This window comes from Phyllobates terribilis, unplaced genomic scaffold (assembly GCF_046119375.1).
Source record: "Phyllobates terribilis strain yellow unplaced genomic scaffold, ASM4611937v1 Scaffold_13__5_contigs__length_258822181, whole genome shotgun sequence".
In the NCBI taxonomy this organism is placed as follows: domain Eukaryota; kingdom Metazoa; phylum Chordata; class Amphibia; order Anura; family Dendrobatidae; genus Phyllobates; species Phyllobates terribilis.
Genome location: NW_027362773.1, coordinates 242,410,688 through 242,435,496, shown reverse-complemented (window position 1 = coordinate 242,435,496; position 24,809 = coordinate 242,410,688). Strand labels below are relative to the sequence as shown.

Genomic DNA, 24,809 nt, shown 5'->3' with positions numbered 1-24,809 from the left:
AAATTTAATTTGGAAGAGATCAGAACGTTGTACCTACCTCAAAATGTTCTAAAAAAGTCAGCTCAAGGTGCAAAAAAACCCCAATCCTCCACACAGTTCCATTAACTGAAAAATTAAAACATTACGGATCTCGAAAAATGGCGACACAAGTTACATTTTTTTTAACAAACAGCACATTTTTTTCACCAAATCCAGGAAACCAGGGCATCAGAGGATCTCCTTCATATAGTCACTTTATTGATAACAATGTACACAAAAAAACCTTACATGTGACGTTTCGGCCACACAGGGCCTTTATCAAGCCATTAAAGTAAAAGGTGTAGTCACGCCAGGTGTGAGTGCAACACAGAGGGGAAAGGGAGCCCAGACACTAGGGAAAGGGGGAAGAGGTGACCTCCTAATCTGGACTAGCGTCACCCTGTCTCTCCCTAACGTCCCTATACAGCATCCGCAGCTGTCGCCGATCATGTGCCTCACCCTACTATCACTGGCGTAAGGCTATAGCTAGAGGTGGAAGGAAATGAGTACTAGTCAACCTCCGCTAGCACTCTAAAGACAAAAGGGGAAGACAACACAGGGGAATCACAACTTAGCTTTAGAAGAAACTACAACAGGGTACACGGCCTCAAGACTCCAGAGAGGACGTGTTGCTGCTTCAGCCAAGTTCCAAGTAGAAATGAGCATAACCGTTGACGCCCACCTAGACACACCAGGTATATATACTCCCAGACTAAAGGGAGGTAGTTGCTGGATCCTAAACACAGCCTCCTATCTAGGCAGCTGTCTGCATTGCCAAACATAGAGATCTCATGCAAACCACTGCAGGGCGACTGTCTGTCACCTCTGACACACCCATAACAGGTGTGTAGAATCATATTGCTAGTTTTTCTTATTTTAGAATGAACGCTGTATAAGCAAAACCCAAAAAACAATGGTGGAATTGTGCTTTTTTCCGCAACGTCTCTGCACTTGAAATTTTTCTCCCATTTTCCTGTACGCCACAAGATAAAATGAATGGTGTCATTCTAAAGTACATCCATCCAGCAAAAAACAAACCCTCATATGACTATATCAATGGAAAAATAAAAAGTTGCTACTCTTTGAAGAAAGTGAAGAAAAAACGAATGTGCAAAAATGTAAAATTGCCTTGTTGGGAAGGGGTTAAAGGAGACTACCCTGGACAATGGAAATCAAATGGCATATACATATGTATGGTTTCTCAATGCAAGTTTTGCCATAGTTTTTGTACTAGCAATTGTGACTGTAACCTTCACTAATTTCACATATTGACTTAAATATTTTACATGTCCATCATACAACTTCATGCGAAAACCTTAAAAGAGTTTACGGGACTTTAAGTCTTATTACAGTAATATGGGAAAGGCTTTCACAGGGGAAAGTATGGAAAGTGCATCTTCGGTACTATTTTTACGGCTCCTACACCAGTCTTAATAATGTACACTACATTGGTCTTAGACGGTAACAGAATGTGTTTCCATTAGTAATGCCTTATGGTTTGTCACCACCTAGTGGTAGATATGATTATACTGTCCTCTAAAAAATAAATGTTATCATCTATTAGCAGAACAGGTGGTATTTTGCTGATTGCTGGGACCCCCCAAAGATCTCTTGCTGTCCTATAGACAATTAATGAAGTGTCGGGGGACATGCTTGACTATCACTGGGAAAATTATCATTTTAAAGCTTGTTTCATACCATTTCATGAACCCCTCTAGGAAACAGTATATGTAAACCCTTCTAGCAAAGCTTAACCATGAAACTACCCTGCAATACCAACATAACCTATGGTCAACTTCGTCTGATTGATTGCTTACCAGTTCTTTAGAGACATTCAATAATGCTTTGGCATGTTGAGAGTAAAAAACATTGTATTTAGAGTATAGATTGGGTTTCTTCCAGTCCACCCTGTTTGCTGCTAATGTCAGACAATGGTTCCTGGTGGCAAACTTGGAGAAGAATTTTAGCCCAGGCTGTGTGATACTGTGCATCCGGCAAGTGTACGGCCACTGTGAAACAAGTCGGTGGGTGGCAAAGACGAAGTGGGTGAACTATGGGCTAGGTAAGAGACATGTTGAAGTTTAGAGAATTATTATTCCATAACTACCAGAATTATACTTTGAGTGTTGCTGTCACGCAAGGTGAGAGAAAGACTAAGTGCAACACAAAGGGAAGAGGGGAAGGGAGCCCAGACACTAGGGAAAGGGGAGAGTGGAGACCTCCTACGATGATCTAATATCACCCTGTCTCCCCTACTGTTCCTATATTGGTTCTTCACTAATCGACGCACAGGAACCTATCCCTGTATTTCCCTAGCATTTGGCCCTGGATAAGGAAGGGGGGGATGAACACTAGTTGATCCCCACTAACTAAAGACAACAAGGTAGAGAGACAAGGGGGAAAGATAACTTAGCTTGAGCCGACTTCAGAGAGATCAAGAAAGAAAGAAATGTGCGGTGTTAGGGAAGCGCTAGAACAACTAGACAGGGGATTAAAGTTATAACACATAAACCTTTTATTGTTTAATACGCTCGCTAACGCCACAACACATTTCGATAGCAGAAGCTATCTTCCTCAGGCCCTGGATAAGAAAGGGGGGATGAACACTAGTTGGTCCCTACTAACAACTAAAGACAACAAGGTAGAGAGACACCGGGGAAAGATAACTTAGCTTGGGCCTACTTCAGAGAGATAACATACACGTCCTCTTAGCACCAGAGAGGAAGCAAACAAACTGCACTCGCTCCAAGCTTTCACAAGGAAACATGAGAATATCACAGGCACCGCCCTGTAGCAAAGTGAAACTATTTAAACATCCAGACCTGGGTGTCAATTAGAGCAGGAGGGAGGTAGCTGCTGGGTCCTAGAGTGAAACAACTAAGAAGGTGTCTGTAATGCCAAATGAAGAGATCTTCTGCAACCAACTGCAGGGCGACTGTCTGTCACATCTCACACACTCGTGACAGTTGCACTGTGTTTTGCAAACATAAGACATCCTGTTGTAAGGGTGAACTGTAAGGGGAAACCTGGCAGTTCTTAATAGGGCTTCCATGTCCAGACTTTGGACAAGCCACTTTATTTAGCAGATCCCAGAGAAAATCTGACCCTCACCAATTAATCCCCATGCAGGGATCGGGATTGTCCCGGGACTCTATGCATGGTAGCCTGGCAGGTCTTAACAAGGATTCCATGGACAGGCTTTGCGCTAGCCACTCTGTCAACCAGATCCCAGGGGTTGCCCTGGCCATCACCTTCTAGCCCCTTTACAGAGATCTAAATAGAGGCCCCTGGGTTGGGTCCATGGAGTAGGCTGCTGACCAGTGGAGCATTTTGGCAGAGAATGGTCAAGATGCCACATCAATACCTGGAGGTTTGGAACAGGAGCAGAGATGTAAAGCAGAAGAGTGGGCCAAATAAGGGCCAAGGTCCCACAGAGAAGAACAGTAATTCTGGAGCTTACCTTTTTCCATGAGTCTCACTGACATTTTGGGAGAGCATGCAATGACAAGTATGGAAGTGTAGCACACACATATGACAAGCCCAGCATACATACTGTATCAGAAACACAACTGTCATGGCTGTGTCAGGTGTAACAGACAGTCACTCGGGATCTGGCTGTAGTAGGTCACTGCGCTTGGCATTGCAGACACCTTCTTAATCCTTTGTCCTTTAAGACCCAGCGGTGACCTCCCTTCTGCTGCTTTGACACACCTTTGCATGAGAGTTAAAAACTCTTAGTTTGCTCCAGGCAATTGCCGGTGATACTTCTATGTACTCTTGTGCATGCTTGGAGCACAAGCTGTTGGCTGGCTTCTTCTCTGGTGCCCTTGGATGACAGTTGGCATTACTCCTCTGGTGTCTTCTCAAGCTAAGTTAATCCCCTTTGCTAGTCTACCTTGTTGACTTTAGTTTGTAGTGGGGCCTGACCAGTACTCACCCCTCCCTATCTAGGGCCAAGCTCTAGGGACATACAGGGTTTAGGGTCCTGCTCGGCGATTGGTGTGGAAACAATATAGTGATGGTAGGGTAGGCAGGGTGATATTAGATCTGCCTAGGGGTTTCCACTCCCCTTTTCCCTAGTGTTTGGGCTTCCTCCCCCTCTTCCCGTCGTGTTGCACTTAGCCTTTCCCACACCTTGCGTGACAACAACAGACAAGCATAGTATACAATCTTCAGATATTAAAATCAGACAAACGTAAAAAAACATTTAATGGTCATTGTTATTTCAAAAGACTATGCATAAATCAGTAGTACACGCGAATATAAGAAACTATATTTTATCCGATAATTATGTTTCTCTCTCCATATGTGAGCTTCCCCCACACACACATCTTGAACTCACCATCCATTCTGAAAAAAAAAAACCTCAAATCCACCTTGATCAAATCAAGATGGATAAAGCAAGATGGACTACCAGTGCACTGAGGAATCAGGTTACAGCTCCTATTATACTCTATGGAGAGACGATCAGACAGGGGCAGGCACAGGCAGATTGAGTTGCACTTACAACCAACTGTGTTGCTTACTCCAGTACTGGATTCACAGCCACACAGTTGCATACTGAAGTATAATGTCCTCCCTGCTGCTATTACTACTCTCTGTGTGTAGTCTGTATAGGAGATGTCACAGCAGTGAGTCTACATCCACTAGCTCAGAGAAAACTGAACATTAGAGAAGGAGCCTACAGAGGAGAAAACTAACAAAAAAATGCTGGCTATAAGTCTTGTACTGGCCAGAAATGGTGTTATTCCACATGTATACAGAAGTTAGTCTTTTCTGAAAAGTTACTCGACAAGTACTCTTTAAACAAGCTCAACACACATAGAAAAGTAAATACGATCATCGAATACTAACATTAGACAAGCTCAGCACACACCATAGATAAGTAATACACATACACATAATTACAGAGCAGTACCAACAGCTGAAATTACACTACTGAATTGTGGGCCCAGTGTGAAGGGATGTGTGGCGCCCCTGAGGGTTCAGTCGCCACAGAGGTACTGCACCTCACCCAGAGGTGTGGTGTCTCCCTTCTCTCAGGTAAGATGGGAGTGCTGCACGGAACCCCCAAAACACCTGCATCCAACACTACACTGCTCCAGGCCGTCTGGAGGGGCAACATGCAGAGCGCAGCTGCTGAGCCCTGACCCTGGCTGGAGTGGGGGGAACCCAAAGGTAGGGGGAACCAGTAGTGGGTGTGGGTGGAGGAAGTAGTTAGAGGGAGCACTTTGTAGGAGTATAAACAGGGAAGCCATCTTAGGGTGGCAGGTTAGTTGAGTGGATAGTTCTAGGGAGCTGTTCAGAGGAACAGCTCGGGACGGTTCAGAAGAACAGTCCGGGAGCAGAGTCTCATAAGGAGATCTGCTCCGCAAGTAGGGCCAGGTCAGAAGGCCCCGGAGGGGAGCAGGGAGTAGGCTCCATTCTACAGAAAGAATCCCATGGGGTACAGCGCGTGCAGGATGGCACCCGTACGCCCCGCATCTGTCAGAAGACGGAGGGATCGCTGCGGCATTCTAATCCCAGCAGGGTCAAGTAGGTCCCGGATTTGACGTACAGGAAGGACCCCAGAGCACGCGAGCGGGATTGAGAGTGGGCAGCGCAGAGCAGGAGGGAGAAGGACCAGAGTAAAGACGGTCAAAATAGGAACACGAGAAAGTGGGGTTCTGCCAAGTATTCCCAAGTTGCCTGAGGAAGGATTGAACCTCTGCCTGGTGAACGCAGCGCGACGCGGTAGGCCTTTACCTATATAGTGCACCTGTGAGGTGTCTAAAGAACTGTGAGTAAAATCTTGGATGACTGCACTACACTGCCTCCATCCATTCTTCATCGGCGCCATCGTTCCCCCTGCACCACGACGGCCAGCGCGACCCACTCTCTTCTACTACACTGCCCGGAGGCATGCTCCACCTGTGGGGAGCCGTCCCATCACAAGCTGCCCTAACATCTGCCTCAGAGGACTGTTGGAGCGCTGGTGATCCTCACCAGACACCACAGGTGGCGTCACAAACTTTCCAAAATCCCCTATAATATATTCCCCCCTTTTGAGTGACCGCCCTGGGCCACAGACGGGGCCAGCCACTGTGATACTCCCCGTCATCTGGCACCCAGAGGCCCAGCTGCCGAGTACCCGACGGCCCTGGGGGCACATCAGATGCAACCATCCCCTGCATGAGGGACCCCCAGGCCTGACGGCTAGATGCCTCTACTAGCCTCCAGCCTGCTACTTACCCATCCAGGCTCCGATGCTTGCTCTTGGTTCCTTCCCCTAGGGCCAATTCCTTTTGTGAAACTCTGTGCTAGGTTACTGTAGTCACCACAAAACCACCTTTGATATCATCATTCAAGGACTTTTAGGACCGACTCAGATGGCCAGGGCAGGCATCATGCAGTACAGTCAGTACTGCTGTCAGGGTCCCGGCCAGAAACACACATCAAACGGGCCAGACACTACTCCTTTCACTATATTTCCGGATTACATAGAATAGAGATTTGATAGTGTACAAAAGAAATCCTAAAACCTGTGATCCCAGTGTAACACTGGCCCTCTATGAATCTAAACCACATCTTAAAGAGGGTCTATTATCAGATTAAAAGTGTCAAGTTATTGCTCTTATTTTGTTCCCGCTGCTCCCCTGAGTATTTTTTTTTTTTCTTTTTTTAAATCCTCCATATGGCTCCAGAGATATGGGCTTTTTTACTTAATGCTAATTTCTATTGTCTTTACCAAGGGGGCATGGCTCATAGGGGTCTCTAGGGGCATGTCTTCAAAATGCTCTGCATAATTACCCCGTGAGCCACGCCCATTTCATAAAGTCCATAAAATTTTAAACTAAATAAAGAGTCCCATATCTCTGGAACTGTATGTTCAGGGGAACAGCGGGACAGAATTAAGAGCAAAGACAAGATTACTTTGATCTGTTGACAGATCCTCTTTAACTTGGAATCCAGTTTTAGACTCTCAATTGCAAGGATCTAGGAGAGATGGAAAAGGTTCATGTGTAGGTGATAAAACTGTCAAAAAAGTCTTAGAATTATTCAAAGTGTCAAAAAGAAGTCTTAGATGTGATAGTAATAAGGCTATGTTCACACCTGCCTCCGTCACAGATTATGTCACAGACACCTTAGCGGATCCCAATAGACCACAGTCATGTGTTGGTATCCGTCGTATGATGGATCCATCACTGCATTGTGGTTACCACTTATAATTATGCCTAACAGTGGCTTCCATCACAGTCTCCAATAAACTTTAATAGAGCCCCAAAAATGATGTGAACAAGACCCAAAGGATATGATCTATCCACACTAGTGTTTGCTGCCTCCAGCTTTACATCCCATCATTGTAATTCCGCTTGTGATGTTAATGAAGAGACCTCTACAGAACAGCAGGTGTCAGTCTGCCATGAAGCTCAATAGTCAGTTTAAAAACTGCAAGATTTCAGATTTTTTTCTTTCTTTTTGTTTTTGTTAATCAATTTCATGGATTTTGATTGATTGATTTAATCCTTAACATACTCTTGTACCACAAGCTCCTTTAGAGTAGGGATTTCATAGTCAAAAGTTCTTCTCACCTTCATTTCATTTATCTGCAACTTTTCCCGTAAAGCCATGTATTCTTTGCCTATCTTGAAAGCCAAAGAAACCAACGTGTCTAATAACGGCATATAGTATCTGTGTGTTGTGTGCTTCTCTAGAAGTTCTACTGCTTTCATCCCAACCTCATAAGCCATTTCTGATTCGTTCATATCTCTGTGGCATACAACTAATGCACACAAAGATGGCACCATTAATGTAGGGCAATGTTCAACCAACTTTTCTTGTAGATAGGTAACTTGCTGAAAGATCCTCATAGCTGCACTATACTCTCCTCCTCGTATGCAGCAGTATCCTTCTTCCAGCTCTGGCTCAATGAAAAACTCAATAAATTTCTGGGACTTTCTTACACATCTTATAGCATATATTTCTCCAAGATAGTCTTTAAGGGCCATCATCCTTTTCCTGATCATCTCTTCAGTGAGGTTTCCCATCAGGAGTTTCTTAGGAAACAATACATCCTCCATTTCCTCCTTAAAGTTTTTTAGCAAATTCCGGTGAAGACGTTCGAAGTCAGAATATCTTCTCTCGATGAAGACTTTCTTTCCATCAAAACTTCCTGTTTTGATTATTACAATCTGGTACATCTGCAAAGAAGAATTGGAATATAACAATAAAGAAGGGCAAATATAAGAAAAAGACATCCAGCAAATGAGTATTATGGATTAATAAGCCTGTAATCTAACATGGATCCTCAGGAAAAGACAGAAGCCATTTATAGTTGCGTCTGCCTTTTCTGTTCCAACCTACTTTGTGCTCAATGAATGCTATGTAGTGAATTAATGAATCATATGATCACTGACTGTGACGACACAGCTTATAATCTTAATCAGCCAGACAATTAGATTTGTTAATCCAAGAGAAATACACTATTATCTTTGTGTTGACTTGTAAATATATGTGTATTTCTGTGGCTGGACAAGAAGGACATACTATTATGTGTATAAAATTGAATGTTGACTTCTCTTCATTTGGAAACAATGATGTTTGTTAATATGCTAATGACTATTGTACTAAGCCAGCTAGATGTTTATTTAAAGAGCAGGATGGATACAAACTTGCAAGTGCAAGTTGATTAAGTGCTCAAACAATGAGTCATGAGGCACTTTCACCTTCATCCCTGACCCTTGACCTGTGAATGATGACCTTACATAGATGTAAATATAAACGGGGATGTCTGTAGTGCTGCAAGGAAAATCAAGGAGAATCAGAAAGACTTTACAACGACAATGAGAGACATCCTTCAGGACAGTAGATGAATGGCATGGCGGCTCCATCCAAAGAGACACAGATTTGGATTCTACATGATTCCGGCCTAAGGGTATATAGCCCTGACTGGAAAGATACGGATCTGCTCCATTGACCATCAGAGAACCCATGTATACATTTGAAGAGACCAGGTTGGGACGATGAAGTAACCTGGCCCCATGGATATGTTGTTTGGGGTTGCCAGGTGGGACCCTCCGGTTGCCTGGAACCCATGGAGACATTCGGAGAAGCCAGATCGGGACCAGCCGGTCATCAGGCCCCATGGAAATTCTCGGAGAGGCCAGAGTGGGACCCTCGAGTCTTCTGGCCTTGTACCTCGATGGACTGCTAGCTTCCTAAGCTTGCCGCTACCTTCTCTCTGTGGGGGCCCAGCAAAAATGGGGGCTACTGATTGAGGTAGTTGGCCCTGGAAGTCGCAAGGTCGCAGCTGTTCTATCCCAGGCGGGCGGAGAGGAAGGGTGAGACTGTATAATGTTGTACCATCTTGGGTATTTGCTGGGACTGTTCTCTCTGTTTATTGCCTGTTTTGTGGTTTAATAAAGTATTGCCACACTGTTTTACCCTCGCCATGTGTTGTCTGAGTAGTGTTATATTCACGGAAGACCCCGTGCTTTCACAACTACAAAAATAAAAACAATCAGATAAAATGTGAATGACTTGAAAAAAATAATTGCTGTTAAAGCCACCATGTAACTGAAACTATAAGATTAAATAACAAAAAATAGTTTGAATTTTTGTACACATCACCCATGAGAGAATTAAAAAAGTAAAGAAAAAAGTTGTTTAAAAAAGTGTTAAATAGTAATAAATGACTTAGGACAGAAACACTCTTTTTGTTAAGGGGTTCAAAATGATCTTAACTTGCTAAAATCTCTCTTACACTCCTCTCCTGTTTCATTGTCAGGATGAACTGCGTGATTGTGTAGGTAGTCAATAAAAAAGATGGAAATACAGTGGGGAACTCTAGAACGTGGCTATAAAAAGAAGTTTTCCGTTGTTCTTTCTTCTTACAGGGGCTCTCACATAAGCAAGTGACAATTGCTATCATTATTCATTTTGAAGGACTCTGTCAAAACAGCAGGCAACAATGAACTAACCTTCAGATTACCATCCAAAATCACATGCAATATCAGGAGGCAGATCAGAAATGTGATATTTCTCAATATTTCTCTCTCTGGTTAGATATTGCAGTGATGTGATTGTAAGAAGTAACAGGGGTAAGGTGGTCATACGGAAAAATGGCATATTTATACAAGTGCATACCATTTAGAGGAAATGTGTTATCAGAATCTGACCTAATGTTTAAATCAGGCTTTTTATGTTAATGTTAAGTACATACAGTTATGGCCAAAAGTGTTGGCACCCTTGAAATTGTGTCAGAAAATGAAGTACCTCTCCCAAAAAAATATTGCAATTACACATGTTTTGTTATACACCTGTTTATTTCCTTTGTGTGTATTGGAAAACACAAAAAAATGAGAAAAAAGGCAAATTAGACATAATTTTACATAAAAAAAACAAAAATGGGCTGGAAAAAATTGTTGGCACCTTTCCTAAATTGTGGGTAAACAAGTTTGCTTCAAGCTTGTGATGTTCATGTTTAAACACACCTGTGGCAAGTAACAGGTGTGGGCAATATGAAAATCACACCTGAAACCAGATAAAAAGGGAGATGACTCAATCTTCGCATGAAGAACAGAAAGAGGAGAAGAGAACTGTCTAAGGACTTGAGAACCAAGAGTTCTGACATCACCTATGGTGATTGATGGATTCTGTGTTATCAGCTGTGCATAGAGGTGTTAGCCATCATTGTAATACTGCCTCTGTTGATAAGGAGCCTGCTGAAAACTCCTCCTGGAAGGACACAGGGGTAAGGTGGTCATACAGAAAAATGGCATATTTATACAAGTGCATACCATTTAGAGGAAATGTGTTATCAGAATCTGACCTAATGTTTAAATTAGGCTTTTTATGTTAATGTTAAGTACAGGAAGGACAGGAAGTAGGAGTCTAAAAAAGCCCCAGTGTCTGGCAAGAAAATTGTAAGATTACAATTTTGTTTTTTTTTTTAAATAAAGATCGTGATATGAAAATAAAAACGTTGTCAAAATGTTTTTTTAATTTACATGTAACACAAAAAAACAGATATAAGGAAAGCACGGTGGCTCAGTGGTTAGCCGCAGCGCTGAAGTCCTGGGTTCAAATCCCACCCAGGACAACATCTGCAAGGAGTTTGTATGTTCTCCACATGTTTGTGTGGGTTTCCTCTGGGATCTCCGGTTTCCTCCCACACTCCAAAGACATACTGATAGGGAATCTAGATTGTGAGCCCCAATGGGGACAGTGCCGATAATGTCTGTAAAGCGCTATGGAGTTAATGGCGCTATATAAGTGAATAAAATAAATAAATATAGACAAAAGTTCATTTTCTGAAAAAAGTTCACATTCCTTTAAGAGCCTTCCACCTGAAACAGCCTGGATATCACTGCTTTAATTCCACAATTATTACAATAGATTGCCTTACCACAAATTTAGAAAGAAAATCCTCAGCTATGCGGGTGGACTGGATCTGAAAAAGAAGTTTAACTGGTTTTCCTTTGTATTTCTCTTCCTTCCAGTAAAGCTGAAGTTCTCTTGTAGTCATAAGGTGATGGTGACGTGTAGACCTGCTACCTAGTGATCAAAAAAAATTAACTCAGATATTTTGCTATTTGACAATGTAATGAGTAACACAACCAACTCATTATTTTGAGTTAATGCATATTCAAATCAGTTGAAAGGGACTCTGGCAGGTGAAGAACACTATTTACATACACATATAGGGTTAATCTGCAGGGCAAGAGCATTTAAATGCTGTGTAGCCAGCCCTGCAGCCACTTGCTTCCAGTCATTAGGGCATGGCAGGGAGTGGTTACAGTCACCTCACTACACAGTGAGCTCGGCTGTCATCAGTCCCTGGTACTTTGACTGACAGCCTCCCTGCATTGCCCTGATGACTGGAAGCGAGCAGCTACATTGAGAATTAAATATTCTCCCATTAGCCGCTGCTCCAGTAAGTCAGCTACAGAGACGGTGCATGAAAACACTATTATTTTTTTAAATAAATCCTTTACACTAAATGACAAGTACAGTAACCAACACTGTCACTGTACTTATTATATATGTGACTGACATGTTTCTATCTATCTAATCTATGTGTGATGCTCTATTCTTTCTGTTCTAAATTGTCTGGTACCAGTGTATGCTGCTGATGAATTGCCGGCCAGCTTTTTTAAAGATACAAAAAGACTATTATTTTTTTTAATAAATCCTTTATTTTAACACTAAATAGCAAGTACAGTAACCAACACTATCACTGTACTTATTATATATGTGACTGACATGTTTCTATCTATCTAATCTATGTGTGATGCTCTATTCTTTCTGTTCTAAATTGTCGGGTACCGGTGTATGCCGCTGATGAATTGCCGGCCAGCTTTTTTAAAGAGACGGGTGCATGAAAATCGGAGGGCACTAGTGTGTTCCAAGTGCCCTGCTATGTTTTTCATGCACCCTCCTATATACCCTGCCTGCCTGTCTGCCTATATATTCTGCCTGAATGACGTTTAATTGAGCACCGTTCCCATCGATTTGGGCAATTTTTGACCTTCTGCAGACCGCCGGGGGGACCACCAGAAAAATGCTCGAGTTTCCCATAGACTTACATTGGGCTCGTTGCTCGGGTCGAGCACCCGAGTATTCCAAGGTGCTCGACCCGAGCTTCGAGCACCACAGCATTTTAGTGCTCGCTCATCACTAATAATTACCTGTCTTTGTCTCTCTGTCTCTGGCTGTCTCTATGACGAGGAACATACTTGTGCTTCGGGGCGGCCTGTGGTCAGGACTTTACTTGCTGATCTGCCTAGAGCACCAGGATAAGACCCTGCCTACAGTCATACCCCAGAGCACGGGCATATCATTGACTCAACACTGCAAACACTGATTACACAAGAACCACAAGATGGATTTCTTCACCTCAGGTTTCATTTTAATCAGTGCAGCAGCCCCAACATGACAATGCCTGTAGTTTACTTAGCAAAATCCTGCTGAAACGTTTTACATTGGAAAAATCTGCTGTAGAATCTGCATCAGAAATCTGAAGCTGATCCCATTTAATGGGGTTAATCCTTGTGGCTGTGGACTGTGTTTTTCAGGTATAACCTGCGGAAATGGAAGGCAGTTTATAAGGCCTTTTTATGTGAAAAATTCTCCATGTGAGCATACCCTGACTGCCCTGTATTGCTCCATCACATCACATTATCAGACAAGATTTTTAAATTCTGGGAGTAGAGAATAAAGGTTCCTATTTTTTCTTGCTGTAACTGGAATTCAACGTAATTTTTAAAAGTTTCGACAAATGTTAGAAAATACTAAATGAATCGACTATAGAATAATCAAAACAGTATTATTATAATAGAGAAGGTTGCTAGATGAAATCAGTCACCTGAGGGGTTGTCCCTTTGTGGATTTTCCTTATTCACTTCACTTCTTTTTGTCTGGGAACACTCGGCTTCTTCTGGTAAGGCCGGAGAATCACTTATTACATGGATATCCTCCCGGGAGCTTTCAGCATTCATGATGTCCCTGTATGAAACCCGCATATCTGAATGGCTTCGTGGCGTTCTGGTCTTATCCGTTAGACCTGCTTCCTTCTCAGAATGTTCTTCTTCTTCTGGTAAGGTTGATAGACCACATATTTCACCATTTTCCTCAGATCGTTCATGCATACTTCTCTTAACTAAGTAAGACAAAATTGTTTTAAATATGTCACGGAAGGACGAGGCTAATGGTATCGTTCCATATCTGTCAGAAAGCAAACTAAGCGGTTGTAATACCAGTAATGGTGACTGATGTCCAGGACGTAGAACGATCTCAGTGCTGTAAGAATGGCAGGTCTGCCTGTGATCAGGTTTAGCAAATTGTGTCTGTTTTCACCTGTGCTCACTATATGGTTGTATGATAAAGGTCCTGAATCACCAATCAGTTAAAGGAAAGCAGAAGAAACAAGTGTTTATTGTGTGAGATTTATGATCTATAACCTTTATCACTGGTCTTGTCACCTCTGTTGCTTCCTCAGGAGTTTTATTGACATACCCTTCCCCCAGCTCTCTCTCGGTATAATTTACTGACATACTGATGATGTAAAATTTTGGGACCTTTAAGAGAATCTGTCAACAGGTTTTTTGCTACCCCATCTGAGAGCAGAAGAGAAGCAGAGAGACTGATTCCAGCAATGTATCACTTACTGGGCTACTTGCTGCTGTTTTGATAAAATCATTGTGTTCTCTAATGCTGAGCTCTGTGTAACCCCGCCCACACCACTGATTGACAGCTTTCTGTGTACACTGCGCATAGGCAGAACACAGCCAATCAGTGGTGGATGCTGGGTTATACAGAGCTCATAAATATGAAGGACTACATGGCAGCAGGTTTTCTAGTCCTCTGGCGATAATCTCCTGCTGGTTGAAACTGATTTTCTCAAAATTAAATCAAGCAGCCCAGTAAGTGACACATCACTAGAATCAGGGTCTCTGTCTTTACATTATGTTTCTTTCAGATTAGGTGGCAAAAACTTGGTGACAGGTTCCCTTTAAGATAGCATTTTTGTCATTGATTTGTTTTTTACACTTTTGTCCTTGTTCATCGAGTCCTGGACCATGAAATATGGGGAATTTTGGTATTGTTCTCTGGTGCCTAGAATTTAACCTAAGGCTATGTGCCCACGATGCAGAAATGCTTCGGATTTTTCCTGAGCGTTTCTGCATCTCCCTGGCAGAAAAAACGTGTGCGGATTTTACATGCGTTTTTCCTGCCAGGTAGAAGCGTTTGTCAAGCGTTCTTCACATACATTTCTGCATGGGGGTGTCAAGCGCTTTCCAAGCGATTTTAGCATCACTTGAAAAAGTGCTTGACAACTTGGTCACACTATATAATTCCATGCAAACGGCATGGATTTTATATAGTGTGACCAAGTTAGTTAAAAAAAAGAATAAAAATGGTAAAAAATAAAAAAAAAACATATACTCACCTTCCGATGGCCCCCGATCTCCTTATCCGATGCGTCCAGTCTCCCCGGTGTCTCGCGGTTGTGTAAAAGGACCTTCTATGACATCATTCAGTCATGTGACAGGTCACGCGACCGCCGACGTCAGCGGTCACGTGACCTGTCACATGACTGAATGACGTCATGGAAGGTCCTTTTACTCCATCACGAGCCACCGGGGAGCCAAGACATACCGGAGAGAAGACCGCGGGCCATCAGAAGGTGAGTATAATGTTTTTTTTATTTTAAATTCTTTTTTTTTACAGGTACTATGGTACCCGGGTCTGGAGGACAGTCTCCTCTTCTCCAGACCCGGGTACCATCCGCACATTGAATCGCTTCATATCCGCATGTGCACATGTAGTCATGCGGATATTAAGCGATTCAATGCAAGTCAATGGCGGCAATTACGCTGCGTGTCCGCAAAATAATTGGTAGTGCTGCAGATTTTTCCGCAATGATAATCCGCAGTGGAAATTTCCGCAGCATGTGAATAGCACATGCAGATTATCATTGGGGAACATGGCAGACCTTCTACCAAGCATTTTTTAAGTGTTTCTGCGGCGGAATTGCCACTGCGGAAACGCTTAAAAAATGCATAATGGGCACACAGCCTAAATCTGCTGATTGGTAGGGTGCCAAGATTTCGACTCTTAACAATGTTTTATTAATGGTGTATCCTAAGGATGGGCAGGCCGTTTTCTATAACCGGAAATCTCCTTTAACTTGCTGAGATGCAGGCAACTTCAGAGTGCAGTGTATTTTATTAAAAGAGACCAGAAACATGATAATAGCTGTCAAATACACCACCTCCACCAAGTAATCAGGCGGATACAGTTGATGTATCAACTTGATGTAGCTATAAATGTACAACACTGAATGTTTAGTGCTAGTTCCTATTGCTGTGCATTAATTGAATGGGATAAAGGGACCTGTCACCAGATTTTAGCCACTTAATCTGAAGGAAACATAATGTAAAGACAGAGACCCTGATTCCAGTGATGTGTCACTTACTGGGCTGCTTGATTTAGTTTTGATAAAATCACTGTTTCATCAGCAGGAGATTATCACTAGAGGGCTAGTAACCCTGCTGCCCGGTAGTCCTCCATATTCATGAGCTCTGTATAATAACACCCCCACCACTGATTTGCTGCTTTCTGCCTATTCACAGTGTACACAGAAAACTACCAATCAGTGGTGTGGGCGGGGTTATACAGGGCTCAGCATTCAGAGAACTGCTAGATTTGCAGCAGATAAAACTGTGATTGCATCAAAACTGCAGCAAGCAGCCTAGTAAGTGATACATCGCTGGAATCAGCATCATGCTGCTCTCAGATGGTAGCAAAAAGAATTTGACAGATTCCCATCAATAGATTGTTGCCAATAATGCCAAGGACAAGTTGAAGGAGGTGGGTGGGAGGACGTGACAACAAGTGTTCTCTCTCCTTCTCCTCTCCAGAAGCCCCCCATTTGTTTTTTACAAGGAGAAGGTTCAGCAGAGCCAGTGACAGCTGTCAGCAGCACTTTGATCACTCACTCCCTCACAGCAGGCACTTCGCTCTCCACACTCTCCACTAAAAAAAATCTTCAAGACAGAAGTCAGAGAGGGGTAGTAGTAGTATAAGCGCAGTACTGTTACCCTCACTGACTCCACTCTAAGGTTATGTTCACACATGTTGGGTTTTTCAGTGTTTTTTTGCTGCAGATTTTATGCAAATTTCAGCTGCATTTTGCAGTACCAGCAAAGTCTGTGAGAAACCAGAATTCTCTGTTCACACATCATTTTTTTTTTGTGCCTTGGTTGGGTTTCTGGAAAATAGAGAATGTCACTTCTTTCAGCGTTTTTTCACCCATACGATGTAATGGGTGGTGAAAAAAACGCTCCAAAATTTGCATCAGCGTTTTTTTCAGCGTTTTTTCATCATTTTTTAATGGGGTTCTTTTTTTCACAGAACTTTATGCACATGCATAAATAGAGACAGAAGGACAGTGAAAAAAACACTGAAAAAATGCATCAAAAAACGCATAAAAAAACAGCAGCAAAACCTGCGTTTTTGACGCAGCTGATTTCCTGCCAGAGATTAGGTTTTGCTGCAGATTTGTGACGCTGAAAAACCCAACATGTGTGAACATAGCCTATGGCTACCTTCCCGCGATGAGTATTTGGTGAGTTTTTCATATTAGATTTTATGCACCTATTAGATAAATTAATTACTTGCATTTTGATGTTTTTAGTGCTGTAGGTTTTCTGTCTTTTTGGGGTTTTATGTCATAAACAACGGTGCTTTGTCTTTGACATTTTTTGGTATTTAACTTTGATAAAACTTTATGTGCGGATTATGTTTCCCATGCGTGTCTGCAGCAGAAACGCACTAAAAACACATGTGCACTTTGTACCTGCGGATTTTGTAATGCAAGTCTATGGGGAAAATCAGCACATAAAACTTAGTGTTCCCATAAGAGATGTTGATTTGGTGCAGATTTGGGACACGCACCGCAGGTCAGTTTACACAAGTTTAAAAACACACAGTGGGCAGGAGATTTCTATAAATCCTATCAACTTTGCTGGAACTGTAAGATGATGCATTTTAGCTCAGCGCCAAAAACTCGCCGAAAACTCATAGTGGGGACTTACCCCCCTAAGGATGCTGTGACATGACGGAGCCATATTGTGCCATTTTACGACAGTATCACTTTTTCAAAATTAATAATTTATGCCCAACCATTTGCACCAATTTTGCAAAAAAAAAAATGACAGTATGACGACACAGTTGTTCACTCAGACCAAGCTGGAATATAGAACTGACTAATATATATTGATACGGAATAAGATAACAATTTATTATATTAATTTGTACTATATTATTTCCCTGTCACTTAATTAGCAATGTACGTTGGGCGCTGACATCCATAGACAATGACCTGAGGTGTGACAAAATAGTTTTCTGTCTCTCCTTCCTCTATAAATAAATGCATGGTGCAACCCAACTAAAAAGTGACTGTCATGATTAATAAAGCGTCTGTCCCTTTTGTCTCTGAATACTAAGTTCAAAAAGTTGTAAAGTTTTATTTGCATGAAGGTCACAGAACCGAGCTCCAACTTGTAACTTACATGGTGGCAAAATGTAATTGTGGTTTTTAAAATAGTTCTATTAGATAAATGTGTCCACTAGTGATCAGGCAGTAAGCGTCTCTGATCCATAGTACTGAGCTAAAGCTGGAAGTAGAGTGCTACACTCACCAGAAGAGCACACTAGAATATGACGTGGGGACATATACAGCTTCCCGTTACACAACAAGAGGATAGATGATCAGATAATATTGCACATACCTTTTGCCATAGAGAATGCAAAATAATATTCCTATGTGATCACCAAATCTCCGATGTCACATTGCTTGGTGTGGAGGGAAGAGGCCAGAGAGTATTTCGGCTGCAGACTTAAACTCTACGAAGAAGGAAGTGATAGTTCTTGTTCCCTTTTGTTTCGCCTGGGTGTTTACCCAGCAGCTACGTCTCATACAGCCTAAACAAGTGCTGCCTGCCAGCTGCCAGAGGCCCAACCGCACGTCCATTGTGTAAAACTTACAAATTTCCATTGTGAAAAGCAACAATTATAGGAAATAGCAGCATACGTTAGGATCCTTGGAAGCATTTAGGGCCTTCACAGGAAATAATTTTTCCAGAAAAATGACGATTAGCATAACAAAAAATAGCTGGACCCCATTATTGCCCTCAGACACAGTCTTGTACATAGAAATCTATTGCCCTAAAGTCAAGATCCAAATTGGGACATCAATCAACCCATTGGGCTCCCATGAATGTGTTGTGGGGGCAACCACAACCCCTTAGATGTCAATGTCACTCTTCACCATGACAGCTAAGGGGTTAAACCAATGCGACCACCGTTAGCTCTAATTGCAACTGCCCGATCCATACAAATCGTCCTATCTTATGCCATACATGCACAGAAGTGATGAGCAAGCGTGCTCGTTTAACCCTTTTGCCGAACATGTGACGCGCCCCCAGAGCCGTGGGGTACTCGGCAGCCGGGCCTCTGGTTGCCGGGGGATATCACGGTGGCTGGCCCGGTCCGTGGCCCAGGGCGATCACTCAAAAGGGGGATATGTATATGGGGGATTTGGACAGTTCGTGACGCCACCTTGGGTACCTGGTGAGGATCACCAGCGCTGCAACAGTCCTCTGAGGCAGATGTAAGGGCAGCTTGTGATGGGACGGCTCCCCACAGGTGGAGCAGGCCTCAAGGCAGTGTAGTAGAAGAGAGTGGGTCGCGCTGGGCATTGTAGTGCAGGGGGAATGATAGTGCCAATGAAGAATGGACAGGGGCAGTGCAGTGCAGTCATCCAAGATTTTACTCACAGTTCTTTAGACACTTCACAGGTGCACTATACAGGTAAAGGCCTCCCGCTTTGCGCTGCGTTCACCAGGCAGAGGTTCAATCCTTCCTCAGGCAACTTGGGAATACCTGGCAGAACCCCACTTTCTCGTGTTCCTATTTTGACCGTCTTTACTCTGGTCCTTCCCCCTCCTGCTCTGCGCCGCCCATTCTCAATCCCGCTCGGGTGCTCTGAAGTCCTTCCTGTACGACGGGTCCGGGACCTACTTGACCCTCCTGGGGATTAGAATGCCGCAGCGATCCCTCTGTCTTCTGACAGATGCGGGGCGTACGGGTGCCGCCCTGCACGCGCCGTACCCCTGGGATCCTTTCTGTAGAACGGAGCCTACTCCCTGCTCCCCTCCGGAGCCTTCTGACCTGGCCCTACTTGTGGAGCAGATCTCCTAATGAGACTCTGCTCCCGGACTGTTCTTCTGAACTGCTCCCTGACTCTGATCTCACTGAACTGCCACCCTAAGATGGCTTCCCTATTTATACTCCTACTAAAGTGCTCCCTCTAACTACTTCCTCCATCCACATCCACTACTGGTTCCCCCTACCTTTGGGTTCCCCCCACTCCAGCCAGGGTCAGGGCTCAGCAGCTGCGCTCTGCATGCTGCCCCTCCAGCCGGCCTGGAGCAGTGTAGTGTTGGATGCAGGTGTTTTGGGGTTCCGTGCAGCACTCCCATCTTACCTGAGAGAAGGGAGACACCACACCTCTGGGTGAGGTGCAGTACCTCTGTGGCGACTGAACCCTCAGGGGCGCCACACATGCTCGGGTGCTTTCCGAGTATCTTCGGCGTGCTCGTATATTAAGTTCGAGTCCCTGCGTCTGCATGATTTATGACTGTTAGTCAGCCTCATCACATGCAGAGATAGCCTGTTTGTTAGGGAATCCTCACATGTGCAAGTTTACTTGTTGCAGAAAGTTCAGCATCGCTGGCACTGGGGAGGGCGAGTAACAGCTCAGTTTGTTATTTTAAATCTGTGTAAGAATTTGGGGAACAGAAAGGTTTTTCCCCAAAAACAAATGAAACCAACTCTAGTGATCACAGCGAGGAGGTGATTCAGCAGAGTATGAGAGGTAGAGTAAGTAGAAGTATGTAACAAAGGAAGCGTGTATAGACATAGGAGGGGCCGGACACGTCCTGCTAACTATTCGCTTCTATTACACTCGGATGGAAAGACTCACAGATCTGATCAGTGTCTTTTGAGATAAAGTTGGAGCCTTCTAGACGTACGCTGGTAGGTAAAATGTATTATGTGAGCTCAGGTTATCTACACTGTAATGTATGTGATAGTTGTTGTTGCAGCAAAAGTGCAGATACCAGGAATTTGCGGTATTCTGTAAGTTGGTGAAATGTTCCTTGTATCAGAGCTCGATACTTCTCTATTTTTGTTCTTGCTATATCATAATTGCATTATGGAGTACGGCGATATTACATATCGTATACTCAATGTTTTTACTTTGTATATTATTTGTAGACATATTTTTTATGTCTGTTGCCTTGTACTCTTTTGCACTGTTTTAGCCCATGGCTAGTCCATCAGGGTAAGTGAAATAACCCTCAGCACCAGTGGTCAATTATTTCAGAACTACAGGTAAAAAATGATTGTCCTAAAGATTCCTTTCCCACATACATACACTCCTCAGCATTGAAATTGCAACAACAAGATGGAATTATGGAAATCACAGGGTGGATAGACATGTAAGTAGGGATGAGCGGACCCATGGAAGTTCGAGCTCTGGTACCTGATCTGAACTTTATTCCAAAGTTCAGTTCGGGTACCAGAACTGTACCCAAACTTTAACTAGAACCAAAACCCCATTGAAAACAATGGGGACCCAAACTCTCTCTCTCCTTCCGGACATCCCCGGAACTTCGAACATTGCAACGTACTTCCTGGAGAAGTTCATGTTCGGAGTTTAGCACCAGACACTAACTATCCGGTACGAACTCCGAACTGTTAAAGGGATTTTCCCACGAACAAAAGTTCATTTTAATCAATAGATCTTGGAATAATAATAATTTCCACAATTGAATATATTTAAATAAAATGTTCCTGTGCTGAGATAATCTTATAAATGTGTCCCTGATGGGTAGTGTGTAATGGCTGTCTCTGACCGTGCAGGAACATGGTCTGATCATACCACATCTCCTGGGCAGGGGAGGAAGCAAAAGAGTATACAGACATTACAGCATGGGATCACAGCTGATTATTTCTTTGGGGTAAAACATTGTTTAAAAACAGGCAAGGAAATGCTTTACCTTGCAGAAAACACAGCTGTGATCCTGTGCTGTAATGTCTTTAAACTCTTTTGCTTCCTCCCCTGCCCAGGAGATGTGGTATGATCAGATCATGTTCCTGCACGGTCAGACACAGCCATTACACAGTACACACCTTATGGTGGTTTGTGTAGAGACTGCTTGATGCCTTAGGCTTCGTATGTGACATGTAATTTGACTTGCAGTACAGAATGAATGGTGATATGAATATTTCTCCAAAGTTTCCTATGTTGTCCGTGCTACTGTGAGCAGCCTATATGGCCTAAATGTGCTGCCATGTACTGCAGCATCTCCAGACTTGTCTCCCATCAAGCACATCTGGGACATCATTGGTCAGCAATTACAAAAGGAGCTGCCAGCAGTGGATCTTGATGATTTGCCCAAGTGTATTTAGCATGGCAGAACATTCCTCAGACAACCATTAGTAACCTCGCTGATAAAACACCTGAACAAGGAATGTATAAGCGGGGCCCAATTGCAAAACTAGACAACCAACAGAAGATTAGACCCCTAAAATATAACTTTTATTCGAATATGCTAAAAAGGACTCAGTTGTCGCAATATATAGACTTGGGTCTCCTTAAATGCATATCTATGATGAATTGTCGGCTTCTTAATCTGTACGTTCACTTTTCTCTATCTTTTACTCACGATTGTGGTTTTTTAAATATAAAGATAGAGATTTACCAGGGATATTAGGGACACCGATGTTGAGCGGGGGCGCCACGGAGCAAAAATTAGGGTGCCAACCTCCGCTGACAGGAAGGGAGAGAATTTAGGGACAAAATAGGGACAGATAGAGCCCGTAATCCTTCCTGACTGATGTGTGACTTATCCCTGTTCCCTGGCACTTTGTCTTGTTTTTGTGTTTGTTGTTATGGTGACTACTGAGTCCTTTTTAGCATATTCGAATAAAAGTTATATTTTAGGGGTCTAATCTTCTGTTGGTTGTCTAACCTCGCTGATAGCATCCGAGGCTGCAAGTGCATGTATTTCTGTCATGGCGCTGATACTTGGTACTGAACCAATTGAGACATTTGAAAAATTGGGTTTAAAATGTTTCATCATTTGCATATTAACCTGTCTGTGTATACTGTGATTTCCATAAATCCATGACTTTTTCTTCGTGGTGTTGTAATTTCAATGTTGATGAATTTATAAACACAAATATGTAAATTGTGGACCTGTCACTTGCCATAAATATGTATATTTTTATCTGGTGTAAATGCCGCCGTTCACCTGAATCTGACTGTGCTATTATTTTGTTCTTGCTCTTTTCCATTCCTTAGATTAAATTATCAGGATTTTAAGTGTTTTTGTGCTCTGCTGGAGTCACAACAAAAACAGTGGTAGGTAAAAATGTAGGTTTATTGTCGACACGTTTCAGAGTCCACCGACTCCTTCTTCAGGACGACCTGAGATTTGAGCGCTTCTTCCCTGTATGAAAATCTAGTCTTTTAAACCAAGTGGGCACAATCCTCAACTCATCTGTATGGGAGTCTACTTGAGGAACAAATCAACTTAGATAACCAGAAGTGATTATTATACAGGGAATAGGGGAACGTAACTCGAGAATGGAAAAACATAGGAACAAAATAAAAACAACACAGATTCAGAAGAACAGCGGCATTTACATCATGTACAAAAATTTCGCATTAATGGTAAGTGACAGGTCTTCTTTAAAGGAGCTAGAGATTAGCCCCCCAGCAATTATTAAAGTGACATAATGTCACAGTAATTTGTAATATGTCATCACTCATTGAGAGGGGAATGCCTCTTTCACTGAAATTTTCCCATTAAAATGTAATGTAAAATATGTGCAGCTATGTTGCACATAAATATGTTACTGCTAATATGGCATACATATACATAGTACTGCAGTATCATACACATACATAAACACACACTGTATACACAATACACGTGTACACACACATAGTACACATTACACACATATTCATACACATTACACACATACATTGATTACACAAACACATAGACGGTATACACAATACACATACATAGTACACATTACACACATATTGATACACATTACACACATATATTCACATTATACCTTATTACACACATATAGTTACACACATCACATATACTTATGACGCGCCCCCTGGGCCATGTTGTTAGGGGGATACCCGGAGCCGGATCAGATGGGGGTTGTAGTCTCCGAGTGGCGGTGACCCGGTCCGTGCCCAGGGTGTCAAGCTCAGTGTGTGGCAGTCCTTACAGATGTTATTAGTGTTCTTTGTGTCGACTACGCCACCCGTTGATTTGCGGTCAAAAGGCCGCCGCTGCAAGATGGTCCGCTGAGGCTGGTGGTGTGTGTGCAGCTGCGGTAGTATAACCCCCAACGGGAGGGGTATAGCCTCAGGGGGTCAGGTGTAGAGGATGGTGGTAGTGGTGGTGCAGTGTGGATGTTAAGAAGACTCCGAGCCGGGCTGTGCAGTTCAGGGTTTTTACTTACTGCTGTTCTTGTGGTCACTCTGGCCTTAAGTGACCGCCCGAGCCGTGCTGCGTCCACCAGGTCTTGGACTCGGCCAACCCCCAGGTGATTCTGGAGCGTGGTCCTGAGCTCCCTTTCTGACTTGTCCTTCTCTCTGGCCTTCCCCACCAGGGATCCACCTAAGTCCGGCTTCCTCGGGCCTCTTGTTGGTAAACCCTTGTCTCTGGGTTCCCTGACCCTATTCTTGGTTTGCCTTCCGGGTGGATTTAGTGGGTGGTCGTGGCAGATCCTGCCCATGACCTCCGGTCTCTGGCTAAGGTGTGCTGTAGCCTCCACCAGCTTGGGATCCGGTACCCTGTTGCCAACTCTTCACCCTCTGATCTAATTTTGGGTTCTTGGAGTTCCCTCTTCTTCCCCTTCTGGGTCCTTCTTTCTCCTCTCTCTCTGCTTCTCAGGCTCTCTCAGACTGACCAAACCTCTACAAAAGACTGACGTCTCACAGACTGACCCTGATCTAAGATGGTTCCCACCTTATATACTCCCTCTATGTGTGAGCTCAGGTGACCAGCACCCAATGAGCTCCTAGCTTTACCCAGGCTGCTCCCCCTATCTGCCCCTACACTACTGGGATGTTCCACCCCCCTCCCACTCCAGCCAGGAACAGACACTGTCGTACCTGCACATTTCTCTAGTGGGAGTACCAT

The 24,809-nt window shown here is 43.3% G+C and overlaps 2 protein-coding genes across 3 annotated transcripts in view; one reads left to right on the top strand and one right to left on the bottom strand.

Moving 5' to 3' along the window:
* Nucleotides 1–215: 215 nt before the first annotated feature.
* SNX20 (sorting nexin 20) lies at nt 216–18,452 on the bottom strand. Of its 2 annotated transcripts, none has more exons than XM_073659358.1 (4): nt 18,294–18,452; nt 13,364–13,657; nt 11,405–11,553; nt 216–8,198 (listed from the first exon to the last, which is right to left on the bottom strand). In XM_073659358.1, the coding sequence occupies exons 1-4, from the start codon at nt 18,301–18,303 to the stop codon at nt 7,518–7,520; spliced, it is 1,134 nt and encodes a 377-aa protein (XP_073515459.1). In that variant the 5' UTR covers nt 18,304–18,452; the 3' UTR covers nt 216–7,517. The 2 variants fall into 2 exon arrangements, with proteins under 2 accessions (XP_073515459.1, XP_073515460.1); XM_073659359.1 differs by lacking the exon at nt 18,294–18,452 and adding an exon at nt 13,755–13,877.
* Nucleotides 18,453–20,298: 1,846 nt separating this feature from the next.
* NOD2 (nucleotide binding oligomerization domain containing 2) overlaps nt 20,299–24,809 on the top strand; it is a 44,847-nt gene continuing 40,336 nt past the window's right edge. The window contains exon 1 of the mRNA XM_073659357.1: nt 20,299–20,601. The gene's annotated coding sequence lies outside the window, so the exon portion shown is untranslated. The remainder of the gene's footprint in view (nt 20,602–24,809) is intronic.